This window comes from Elgaria multicarinata, chromosome 1 (assembly GCF_023053635.1).
Source record: "Elgaria multicarinata webbii isolate HBS135686 ecotype San Diego chromosome 1, rElgMul1.1.pri, whole genome shotgun sequence".
Lineage (NCBI taxonomy): Eukaryota > Metazoa > Chordata > Lepidosauria > Squamata > Anguidae > Elgaria > Elgaria multicarinata.
In genome coordinates this window covers 95,101,941-95,115,353 of record NC_086171.1, presented here as the reverse complement: position 1 = coordinate 95,115,353, position 13,413 = coordinate 95,101,941, and the positions used below count along the sequence as shown (strand labels likewise).

Sequence of the window (13,413 nt, the reverse complement as noted above, 5' to 3'; positions counted from 1 at the left end):
GCACTAAGTGGGGCGGGGGGAGTGAGAAAAGAACCGTCTGACTGCGTCTCTCTCTCGCTTCTTTTCTGCTGCGCTTCCCTCCTCGATTTCTCTTTTCTTTTCTTTTCAAAGAATTATTTCCATGCCAAACCCGGAGTTCACCCTTGCAGCTCTCATAAAAAGGCCTCCCAAGAGCACCCATTCTAAAGTCGATACTTAAGCCAAGAAGAGGACTGAGTTGATTTTCTACACCCCCAAGTTCCTCCTCCACCTTCTCTCCAAAGGACGATTCCTTCCTTCCTTCCTTCCTTCCTTCCTTCCCTCCGTGTTCTTTCTCACCCCGCCCCTCCAATTTTTTCTTCTTAGGCTGCGCGGGCCACCCGTCACCATTTCTACCACGGGGAGGCAGCGCGTCCAGCCCCCGCAGCGGCTGAGTATTGGCCGGAAAACTTTGATCGCCGCGGCCATCGGGGTGGTGATGATCTTGATCCTGGTGATTCTGATCCCGGTGCTGGTGAATTCCGTGGGCATCGACGGGCAATACGAGATGCTGGGCACCTGCCACATGGTGTGCGATCCCTACGTAGGCAAGACCACTTCCAGTGCCGGTATCCGAACCGAGGGGGGCGAAGTTCTCGGCGGCGGCGACCACAGCGGTGTGCCCCCTCCGTCCACCCTCGTGCAGGGACCCCAGGGTAAGCCAGGGCGGCCAGGCAGACCAGGCCCTCTGGGCCCTCCGGGAGAGCCAGGATCTCCAGGGGCCGTAGGGGCCCTGGGGGAAAAAGGGGAACCAGGGAAGCCGGGGCCCCCCGGATTGCCCAGCCCGGGACTGGGCACTGGGACCATCAGCACAGCCACCTATACCATGGTGCCCCGTGTTGCCTTTTATGCCGGCCTCAAGAACCCACATGAAGGTTATGAGATCCTCAAGTTTGATGACGTGGTAACCAACTTGGGCAACAACTATGATGCCACCACGGGGAAGTTCACCTGCAATATCCCAGGCACCTACTTTTTCACCTACCACGTCCTGATGCGCGGCGGTGATGGGACCAGCATGTGGGCAGACCTGTGCAAGAATGGGCAGGTAGGAGGGTCTTGAAAGGGGAAGAGGGCACTGCAACCAGAGCCTCCTGTTTGGGCATCATCAGTTTCCCATTCTCGACATATTTTGTTCCTGGTGCAAAGAATGTTTAAGGTGGGATACATTTTATAAGAGTATTATAACTCAGAAACATAATGGTTCTCCCACCCTAATGATTCATTAAATTACTGTGAAAAAATGGTTCTTTTGATCTGTACAGGGACCCTTCTCCCTTTCTTAGGAGACAGCTAGGGATCACTCAACCATCCTCAATAGGACTTACTTCTGAGTTGGCAAATATCTATGTGCTGTTAGATATTTTGTAGAAGGCTAAATAATATTTGTCTGTCCTCTATAGTAATTGGGTCATCAGAGGGTTATCATCATTTAGTTTACCACTACTTAGCTATTGTGAGGTTAATTCTTAGGCTAGTGTGGGGCGGGGAAGCTCAGTTTTTCAAAGTAAGCGACTACAGGGAGAGAGAACATTTGCAAGAACCTTCCAAGTACTAAAGGGGTCCCTGACTCTTCCACAAGCTTCTGGGATGGCTGAACTGATGTTATTCTTACAGCACAATCCTAAACATGCTTACTCAGGAGTATGCCTCACTGAGTTCCAGCTTTACTTAGTTTCTTTTAAATCCATTTAAATCACTCATTTCCTCCTTTTCTATCCCTGGAAATCTACTGCATTGTATTTTTAGCATTTGATACACATCTCTAATTTAACAGAGGATAATGAATATAGTTTGGGACATAATGTGCAATGTATGATGCTTAGTATCATTTTAAATATACTGTAAAGAAAATGTTGAGGATACTTGGAACCTTTTCCCCTCTTTCTGGGATATTTCAAAGTCAGTTGTGTTATGCAAGAACATTTTTAAGTCCAGTTTTATTTAAGAGAAGAACTAAAATGCCAAGGGTTGGGGAGAGACAGCCCACCATAGAAGGGAACTATAATCTCTTTCTGATTAATCAAACCTTCCTTTTGTGATAGCACCAGTTAATCCTGCTAGAGGGAGACCAGCAAAGGATTCTTGACACTTTCTAATTGAATTTCATAATAAAGTCTGGCCTCCACAGAACAGCAGTTGAGTTCTGAACAGCTTTTCATGTTGTATCCAGTCACATGTGCTTCTTCTTCCTGGTGATAATTCAGCAGTGTTTGAAATATATGTACAAAGATGCCACCACATACTTTTTTTATTATTTTGCAGTTATATGTATTATTTATGTGATATTCCTTTTGTCATGGCCTTTGTTTTTATAAGATAAGATCATACCTTTTTACTCTGCCTTAAATAATTCAGAAGAAATTACCCCAGACCTAGTTCTGTACTCACAATAACTCAGGTTACAATTTCCAGCAGGGAAGCTGCATTACTCTGTTGCAGTAAAAACAACAGTTTTGTGCCACCTTAAGGGAGCAATTCTATGGCCATTAGATACTGACTAGACAGCAATAGGATTTTTCTGGGAATCAAGGATGGAGCCACCATTCCGGCCTCAGTTCCCAGATACCACTCACCTCTCCCCCACCATCTTGTAGCAGGTGCTGTTTTCTCCATGCTGGTTCCTTCTCCATGGTCAGGAACAAAACATGGAGTGGATGAAAAGAGAAGGTGCCTGGGAGTGGGGAGGGGAAGAGACCACGGAAGCTCCTTTATGCAGCTTCCTATGCATTGTGTGGCCTCTGTCCCTTCTCCTCCAAAGCTCCCCGGTTAGATGCTTGAAATCAAGTGTCTAGTGAAAACTGAAGGGTGGCTGGAGAATGGATGCAAGGATTCCCTCTGTGCTCTGTCTGCCCTGCATTAGACAGTTGGTAGCTTCTGAGTTTGGAGGCTTCTGACTATACTGTTAGGATTACAGCCTAAAAAACTTACAGTGCAATCGTATGCATGTCTATTCAAACATGCATAGTTCAATGGGGCTTAGTCCCAGGTAAGTGAGTAACAAATTGCAGCCTGAAAATATGACTAGATGAAGTGGAATCTAGTCCAGGAAAGCATGTGCCATTATAAATGTGTTAGTCTTTTAATATTCAGTAAAAAGGAAATTTTAACTTAAGGATCACTGCTCCTTTTCCTCCCAGCACCTAACACATTTTGGTCAGGACTCCCAAATTGCTTTTAGATAAATGATTTTAGATATATGAGTATGCATAGATTTATATATCTAAATCATAGTCTATGTATGCATAGGCTTACAACTAATATTCAATACACACTAAAAGTTTATACATTAAGTGTGCAATCTTATGTGATCTGCCCCAGGTACGTGTAAGCCTCTGAACTCGGAGGCTTATAAGTATCCTATGCAGAACAGGAGGTGCAATGTGCCTCCCACTTTGCACTTAAGCTACATAGGCTTTTTTGACTGTCTAGCGGAGGCTTTGGGAAGGAAGAGCAGTGGAGGCTGGGACAACCATAGGATTTAATGTATGGCTGCCCCCTGGTCTCTTCCCCTCCCCACCCCCAGGAACACCATCTTTCCCCTCATCTTTGCACTCCATTTTCTGAGCATGGAGAGGTACTTGGCACAGTTTTGTCTGCACTGGCTAAAATGGGGAGGGAACGGGAAGTGCAGTTTCCTGGCTTCAAGGTCGGAGCCCTGTTTCTGGCTTCTGAGCTAGGAAACCAAACAATCCTATGTCCCCCAGACGCTGTCCAGGAGGCATAGGATTGCTCCTCTCAGGTCACACATTAAACAAAGAAATAAATGGTTCCTATCCAGGCTCAGCCCAGGATCGTATGAATATTTTGTCATTTTTCTGGGAATCAAGGATGGAGCCACCATTCCGGCCTCAGTTCCCAGATACCACTCACCTCTCCCCCACCATCTTGTAGCAGATTATGGCTTCAGTGGTAAGGGAAAGGCATCGCTTTCAATACTAATTGTCAGCCTTTATTCTGTGGATGAATGAGTGCCTCTGAACATATGTAAAGTGTTATTTATTTATTTTTATTTATTTATTTATTACATTTTTATACCGCCCAATAGCCGAAGCTCTCTGGGCAGTTCACAAAAATTAAAACCATAATAAAACAACCAATATGTTAAAAGCACAAATACAAAATACAATATAAAAAGCACAACCAGGATAAAACAACGCAGCAAAATTGATGTAAGATTAAAAGTACCATGCTACTATGTAAATACAACCTTGATGTTATAGGTGGGTACCATATTCTGCTGTAATAGAAGCCTGCTTCTTCCCTGTCATCTCAGTTACTTTGCAATTACTAGGAAACCTTAGGACTCACTCCTGTAGTAGACCAATTGGGACCAGCCTTCTAAACTAGAGGGGAGACTGCCAGCTTTCCTTCCAAAGTCTTTTTTCTCTCTCTCCCTACTTTTCTATTCTTACCTGTCCACTGCTGGGAGTTTTCTTGCAATGAATTTTTGAAGAGAGGGAGGGGGAAAGCGGGAAGAGCTCCCAGTGAAATACTGGTATTTGAGAATATAAGAACATAAGAAGTGCCATGTTGGATCAGACCGAGGGTTCCCAGAGTCCATCACTCTGTTCATACAGTGGCCAACCAGCACCCTCCCATCCATGTTCCCCAACTGGTGCACATAGGCTTACATTTCACACAGCATCTGATTCTACTGCTCCAAACTGGAATCTTTGGCTTCAGCAAAGGTTCAGTAGCTTCAGCACAGCAAATTATTCAATCATCCTCCACAGACTTCTTACTCCATCTCCACCTTAATTTCTTTCTTATAGCTCTAGGCAGCATGTTATTCCAGAAGGAGGGTTAGAACTATGATGTCATGATCCAGGAGTTGCTGGGGCTTTTAAATAAGTTTTACAGTTTAAAAAAAGCAAGAAAAAGCCCTCAGCCACCACACCTCATAACAATAATTTAAATATGTAACACCTCACATACCCTTCACACTCTCTTAAACTACTCTGAAGTGCGACCCCCTCTTAAAGAAGCCACTTTGCTTGGGGAATTCTCTCCTCCATTTTATTCCCATCACCATTCTTCTTTTCCTCTTCTTTCCTCTGCTATCCTGCTCTTTCTTTCTCTTCTTTATTCCATCCAGAACACACCTTGTGGAATTCACCAGAGGTGAAGGTGGTGGGGTGGCAAGAGATGTTCTGAACCATATTTGTCTTTATAGAAACTTTATAGACAAGAGGATTTGTTTTCTATTCCTCACCCAGTTCTTTCAGAAAAGTGGGTTCATATGGTTGCAGAGGAAGGAATCCGGGGATGTTCGTTTGTCACTTGCCATTATCTAGCAATAGGAAGGTCTGTAACTGAATGGCAGAGCACATGCTTGGCATGCAGAAGGTCCCAGCTTCAATCCCTGGTATCTCCAGGTAACACTAGGAAAGAATCCTGCCTGAAACCCTGGAGAGTCACTGCCAGTGAGGGCTGACAATAATGCATTTGATGAATGCATTAGATGGATGCATTCCCATGTTTCTGTGAAGAGAAAGCTTTAATAGAAATAGGAATTACATTTGAGGCGGGTGAATGGAAGGGAGATAAATACTGCTCACTTATACTTTTCCTATGTATGTCTACTCAGAAGTAAGTCCCATTTTGTGCAATGGGGCTTACTCCAGAGAAGTATACATAGGATTCCAGCATGTTACTTTTTCAGGGAAGTGTGCAGCCTGATCTTCTGCATGTTTACTCAGAAATAAGTCCAAAGATGTGAGCATGGTACTTCAGGTTTAATAAACTGCCCACCTGATTCCAGTCCATTGTATTGATTACCCTTTTAACACAATCTTATGAATATCTTGTCGTTTGTGTGGTTTTTTTTAAAAAAATTTATGGCATGGGCTTCAGTGGTAAGGGAAAGGCATTGAGTACATGCTCAGAGTTTCTCCATAATTTAGCCCTAGTTTTGAAAGGCTCCTTGGCTGAATCCTGGTGAGGTCTTGGAACAAATTAGGTTATGGGGAGGATGAGACAGTAAGAGCTGGCACATAACTAGGAGGAAGCAGAGGATAGTGTGGCGTAGCGGGTAACATGTTGAACTGGGAGTTGGGAGAACTGGGTTCTAGTCCTCACTTGGCCATGGAAATCCACTGCGTGAGTTTGGGACAGTCACAGACTCTCAGCCCAAGCAACCTCACAGGATTGTTCTTGTGAGGATAAAATGGAGAGGAGGAGGTTTATGTATGTTGCCTTGGGTTCTTTGCAGGAAAAAAGGTGGGATATAAATGTAATAAATAAATAAATAATTGCATAAAACAAAAACAAAACTTCTGTTTTTATGAAGTGTTGCTGAAGGACAGAAGAATGAAGAGGGATTGTTGTGTGGGGAAGACTAGAATGGGGAAGGGGAAGCTGTAAGTCCTCGGTGGTGAGAAAAAAGCATTCTGCTCAGAGGCTCTTTTTATTTCACACCTAACTTTGGTGAAATATAAATATTAGGGATGTACACAGAATTCAGACAAAGTCTGAAGCCCAAGCAGAATTGGGCAGACTTTATGTCTTGCAATAACATATTTCTCTAAAGGCTCAGAAGGAGGAACAGAGTGTGGTTGAGTGACCAAAGTGGTTGATAGGTTCACCTTCTAATCCTAAGGCATATTTTACCATGGGCTTTAATCATTGTGCTTTTGGAGAAGGCAAGGATGGGATCATGAGATGGCTATTCTTCCAATGCCACCACAATCACTATGAAAAGCCCTTATTTACAGTCATCATGATTCCCAAGTCCCTGCTCCTATCCTCCTGAAACTTTACAGGTTTCTTGTATGGGGACATCACTATGACGTGTGCCATTTTCATACACATTTAACATATACATGAAACCTTTGGGAGAGGTTGTCCAAGGTTTTTGGATGTGGTGCCACCAGTATGTTGATGACACCCAACTCTACTACTCCTTTCCACCCAATTCCAAGGAAGCTGTTTTGGTGCTAAACCAGTGTCTGTCAGCAGTAATGGACTGGATGAGGGCAAACAAATTGAAGCTTAATCCTGACAAGACAGATGCTGTTGGTCAGTCAAAAGGCAGATCAGGGAATAGAGATTCAGCTTGTGCTGGATGGGGTTACTCTCCCTCTGAAGACACAAGTTCACAGCTTGGGTGTACTCCTGGATTCAGCCCTGAGCCTGGATGCCCATGTTTCAGCAGTGGCCAGGAGTGCATTTGCACAGTTAAAGCTAGTGCGCCAGCTACGCCCATTCCTAGAGATGTCAGACTTGGCCACAGTGGCACATGCCTTAGTTACATCCAATTTGGATTACTGTAATGCACTCTACATGGGGCTGCTTTTGAAGAATGTTTGGAAACTTCAGCTGGTTCAAAGAGCTGCAGTACGATTGTTGACCGGGGCTGGTTAAAACAGCTCCACTGGCTTCCAGTCTGTGTCCGGGCACAATTCAAAGTGCTGGTTATCACCTATAAAGCTCTATACCCGCACTTTGAATTGAGCATGCCTGTGCTCTGAGATCTTCTGGGGAGGCCTTTCTCTCAGTCCCACCAACATCCCAGACACACCTGATGGGTACGCGGGAGAGGGCCTTTTCAGTGGATGCTCCAAGGCTCTGGAACTCCCTTCCCAGGGAGGCTAGGCTGGCTCCCTCTGTGCTACACTTTTGAGGCAGGCAAAAACTTTTTTGTTCCGGCAGGCTTTTGGAACTACTCTGGACCTGTGTTAATGTATTGGATCCCCCCTTTTAATCTGTTACTGTTTTTTTAATTTTTTGTAATGTTTTTAATTTTACTGCAGGTTTAAATCTATTTTACTTTTGTAAATTTATATTTATATGTTTTAATTGTACATGTTTTAATCTTGTAATCTGCCTTGAGTCCCAGTACTGGGGAAAAGGTGGGATGATATAATAATAATAATAATAATAATAATAATAATAATAATAATAATAATTAGTTACCCCCTCCAAAAAATATGGAGGAAGTGAGAGAAAGGAGAAGCAAATCACTTCCCCCAAAATTGAAGAACGCCTCTTCCATATGAACTGCTGCACTTATATAGGGAGAGAAGTATGTCCTTTTTTGGAGCCTCTCAAGATGTCAAGGCTGGCCTTGCACAAAACCCCTGATGCTATCATTCTGCAATTTAGCAGACATGATCCCCTTGGATGGTGCAACTAATTCTTAAATTTTCATCCAATTCTGCTAAGAAAATTTCTTTTAAAGTTCCCTTTAAAAGAAAATATAAAGGCATATAGCACCAAAAACCATGCAAATATTTTTCGGACATAGGGCAGGTGTAATCCTAAGGGACTAATATACCTGCAACTACCATCCAGTTCTGACAGAAAGAAAAAAAAAGTTAGTGTTTTTTTTTAATATTTCCCATGATAGTCAACAGAAAGCATGAAGTCTTGGTTTTCCTAACCGTGATTCAGGTTTGTTACTAAGGGCTGTGCTAGACCTACCTTTGAATCTGGCCTTCAGGTGCAGCGAGCCTGTGCTACAATTAGCATGGGCCGTCGCGCCTATCCAGACGTCAGACACGACGGGGAAAGGAAAGCCCCATCGCGTCCTCCATTTTTTTAAAGCAGTTAAAGGGGCTATGTGCTCAGGAGCCCACCAACAAAAAGGTAAGTGGTCTTTTTTACAATAAAGGGTTCCCCGCTCCCCCCTGCCCTGATTTCCCCCACACAATATCTGATGCTCCCCCGCTTGCCCCCCGCTTGCCCGCTTGCCCGCTCACCCGCTCGCTTGTCCACTCGCCGCCCCCATTCGCCATGTCCGATGCCCCCTCCCCCCACCACCCCAGCCGTGGTCTCCCCACCCTGGCTCCGCTGTTCCCCCTCCCATCTCTCCTGTCGGGTCTTCTCTTTTCCCCCTGGCCCCCATCACTTACTCCCTGCGATTTGAGCAGCCAGGAAAAGCCGCAGAACCAGCTAGACTTTCCGCAGCCCCGGGCTCTGCCTGGGGCTGTGGAAAAACTGGGCCACAAGTGGATCCGGTTATCCCGGATCAAGGGAGGGTTTAGCCCGGCCTGACCCCGGGATCCCTTGTGCGTCATCTGCATGCCTGGGCCTCGCACTGGGCTAAACCCTCGTCTAGGAAGGCCCTAAGTCAAAGTGGACTGACTCCAAATTGGTCCATGCAGAAGCAGAATGTTTTCCAAAGTGCCAAAACACTTCGAGTCAAATCTGGAGATTGGTGCACATCTCTAATAGTTTCAGTCTTGTAACAATTGTCACTGCTGAAATATTTGACATAAATGAAAGAATAGAAATTTATCCTGTTTTTGCTAATTGCTTTACTATTATACACACATATGCATACATATATGCAAATTTGTGTTATGGGCCTGTGCCCCAAATCTTTTAAGTACCTAACAACCCCCTGACATGCATAGATTGGGAGGCAGGTGTCAGAGGCTAGGTTCACACAACACACTAACCCACTATGTTTAGTGTTGTCTGGATGCAGCACATTTTTGGCAGGGTGTGTTACCCTGCTGTTTGAATGCAGAGCATTTCCCACAGGGTGGCCTGTTATACTATGTAGTATGGTTTATTTTTCTCGAACAAGTCACCTTGAGAACTCATGTTGTGTTGTTGGGTTGTTCATGGTGGCTAACAAGCCACCCCATAGAAAATGTACTGCGTTCAGACAACGCGATAGTTTGACTTCTGCTTTGAGCTTGTGGCATTTCTCTTTTAACCACTGCCTACATTCAGCTGTTTCTTTGCCTACAGGAGGCACTCTCCACTTAGCAGAAGATTCCAGATCTTGACTGTGGAAGTTCATAAACTCTTTGCTCACGAGTTACATAACTTGCTCAAGCTTGGAAACAAATTCTGTTTGAAAAGGAGGTGACTGAACAAGCATGCCTGAACATTTATCATAGAATGCCTACCCATACAAATTATACACTGGTCGGGTTTTGAGGGCAGTTCTTGAAGCTTTTGCCATAGAGCTGTCACCACAATAGCAGCAGGGCTACTTGAGTTGAAGGAAAAGATGGTGACCCTTCCCATTTCATATACAGAAACTGACCACACTGGCAGTTAAAAATAACCATTACTGGTAATGAGATAGTATCCTGTACTGCACCTGAAGGCAGCAGGCTAGCTTTGGAGGTACAGGGCAGCTCTCTCCTCCAACAAGTCATTGTTCTCCAGCAACCTCCGCCTGGGGCCACTGCCTCACTGTCCTTGCCTTTTGTTTTAAATTGATATAGTTGGCCATTTTAGAAGTTTGAGACTCATCTACTGTACACTCCTTCATCGAAGTAATAGAATAGCTTCTCAAGAACATTCTGGTGTGTTAGCACTGTGTTTTGTTGGGTTTGCCATAAACTTATCACAATGGATGTTTCCAGATTTCCTATATCGTCCAGTAAGGTTGTTATCTTTTTGTGGTAGTATTTCCACAGAAGTATGACAAGTGCCATCTTCCCTGACAAGAAATGCACTAAGGAGGAAAATGGTATTTGTTGAAGTTCTGCAATTCAAGGCTGAGGAACTAATCTACTCATGTCTGCAGTTAGACATACAACAGTTTTTTTGCTGGTTGTTTTCAGTTTTGTGTCCACAGTATAGATCATAGCTGTCTTCATAATTGTCCATCCAGTTCCATTTACTATACCTTTTTTATGTCAAGGGGGAAGAGAAGGATCCATTTTACTACCACCTGCCAAATGTGATCTTCTTAAAAACAAGCCATACAGAGTTTTCCCACTGGGATATCATACTGCCAGTATCATACTGCCTTTATGCAAATCTATGGTGCAACCACATTAAGAATACTGTGTACAGTTTTGGTCACCACACCTTAAAAAAAAGATACTGTAGAATTGGAAAAAGTGCAGAAAAGGGCAACTAAAATCATCTCTATGAGGGAAAGTTACAACAGCTGGGATTGTTCAGCTTGGAAAAAAGGAGGCTAAGGGGAGACATGATAGAGGTGTACAAAATTATGCATGGTGTAGAGAATGTGGATAGGGAGACATTGTTCTTTCTCTCCCATAATACTAGAACCAGTTATTTAAGGAGGTTGTGGGCTCTCCCACACTAGAGGTATTCGAGAGGCAGCTGGACAACCATCTGTCAAGTATGCTTTAAGGTAGATTCCTGCACTCAGCAGGGGATTGGACTCAATGGCCTTATCTTCCAATTCTACTATTCTATGATTCTGTGAAATAAAGAACAAGTTAGACATTCAATGTATCTGAAATTAATTTCACTCACTCACACTTTTACTGCTTTTGCTGTACTTTGAAGCTTTTGCTATAGTATGTGTGGTACAGTCTCCCCCTTCAATATTTTTTCTTATTGCAAATCCTTCCCTAGATGACCATAATCTCACCTTTCCTAACATTTAACACTCTTTCCCATTCACCTTTCTCATAGCCATTTTAAGTCAGGTTCCATATGTACAGAGTCAGCACACTGCTACCACTGAACAAATGAAGTGGTTGACAAGTGCAGAAAAATCTAGTACAACAAACTAGCAACCTAGCATTCAGAAAGAGTATATAATACTATTACCCTGCAAAAAAATAGCCATGGAACAAAATGGACTAAAGGCTTGTTGCAGTCATTTCTCAGTACCACCTCTTCCCTTGTTTCAACTTCAAGTCAAGGATAGCTGATCCTCTAGTTCCTTCCTCTACTTTCTGTAGGAGGAAGTTTTCAGCCACAGATGTCAGCTTATTTTAACTTCTGGTTTATCAATTAGAAATAATCACAATGCTAGAAAAGAATCTTTCCCTCCTTTTATCCAAATATGTCCTGCATTTACACTGCCTCAGCGTGCAGAGAACTGAAATCCCAATCAGGGACCTAACAAAACCTCAGAAATAATAATAATGGCAACCATGTTAATTTTTTGTATGCTTCCACACATGTGCAGAGTTTCACATTTTAAACTCACTTAAGGTGAATCCTATGCATGTTTAGACAAAATCCTATGCCTGTTTAGACAGAAAAAAGCCCTACAACAACCAGTATTCCCCAGACAGAGCGAACAGAGAGCGAGCAAACAGGAAGAGCAAACAGGAGTTTGACAGGGGGAGTTTTTCAGGGGCAGTCAAGGGGGAGGCCTCTAAGAAGAAAAAAAAAGGGGGGAAACAAAGAAAAACATAAAGAGAAACACACACACACACACAAAACACACCAAAAAAAAACCAACCAAAATTTTTTATTTTCTCTTAAGACATACTCATATAGTTGTGTACCTTCAGAGAAGACAGGACAAAGCAAAGGCAATTCCACTATAATCAGAAAGGAAAAAACAAAGCAGAAATAGACAATATGGATGGAAAGGAGTCCCTAGAGGTGGTGACCTGCAAAGGGTGTGCAATGTTCGTGTTTCTGCCTGAGCTCAACATGGCGTACACCTGCAACAAGTGCAAGCTGGTGGCACTTTTGGAAGAAAAAGTGAGAGGACTTGAGCGGCGAGTGTCCACCCTCCAAAGAATAAGACGAGGAGTTCTTAGACTGAACGGTGAAACTGCAACAGCAACAAGAAGCACATGAGAATGAAGAGCAACAGCCAGCTGAAGCAGAAGTGGAGTATGCTGAGGGGAGGAAAACCAATGAAGAGGAAACTCCCTGGAAAAGAGTGACAGTTAGGAGCAGAAGAACTAGAAGGCATTCTGCACTGGTGGAACCATTATAGTTAAGCAACCGCTTTCAGCTTCTGGAGGATGAGACTGAAGGACAATTTGCAGAGGAAGAAGTACAGGAGACATTGTGCAACAGTAAACAAGAGGCAGAAGGTAGGTCAACCAAGAAGAAGAGAAGAGTAGTCATTGTGGGAGACTTCCTGCTGCATGGGATTGAAACCCAAGTATGTCGTGAAGACCCATGGACTCGCCAGGTGTGCTGTCTCCCTGGAGCACAGATTAGAGATGTGACTGAAGGGTTACTGAAGCTCATAAAGCACACGGACACATACCTCTTTCTTCTTATCCATGTGGGAACAAATGAAGTCGCCAAGCAGAGCTACGAAGAAATGATTTCAGACTTTGAAGCTCTGAGAAGGAAACTGAAGAACTTTGGGGCCCAGGTAGTTTTCTCATCCATCCTCCCGGTTCTTGGAAGAGGATTAGAAAGGGAAAGAAAAATACTCCGGATGAACGACTGGCTACGAAGGTGGTGCCGACGTGAGAGTTTGGGATTCTAGGACCATAGGCTATGCTACTTGGAACATGGACTGCTGGCAAGGGATGGGTTGCACCTCACAAGGGATGGAAAGAATGTGTTCGGCCACAGCATGAAGAACTTGATCAGGAGGGCTTTAAACTGAATCTTTCAGGGGCAGGAGACGTAAACTTCGAGGCAACAAACTTTTGAGAAACAAATTGCCAGTGTTTCAAGGAAATGTGATGGGGGACTTCAATTACCCTGATATCTGTTGGGAGACCAATACTGCCAAAAACGGTC

At 43.8% G+C, this 13,413-nt stretch overlaps 1 protein-coding gene across 1 annotated transcript in view; it reads left to right on the top strand.

The window, feature by feature from the left end:
* The first annotated feature begins 436 nt into the window (after positions 1-436).
* Positions 437-13,413, top strand: part of C1QL1 (complement C1q like 1) — a 47,972-nt gene continuing 34,995 nt past the window's right edge. The window contains exon 1 of the mRNA XM_063116840.1: positions 437-1,066. Coding sequence (XP_062972910.1) covers positions 458-1,066 — 609 coding nt within the window. The 5' untranslated portion in view covers positions 437-457. The remainder of the gene's footprint in view (positions 1,067-13,413) is intronic.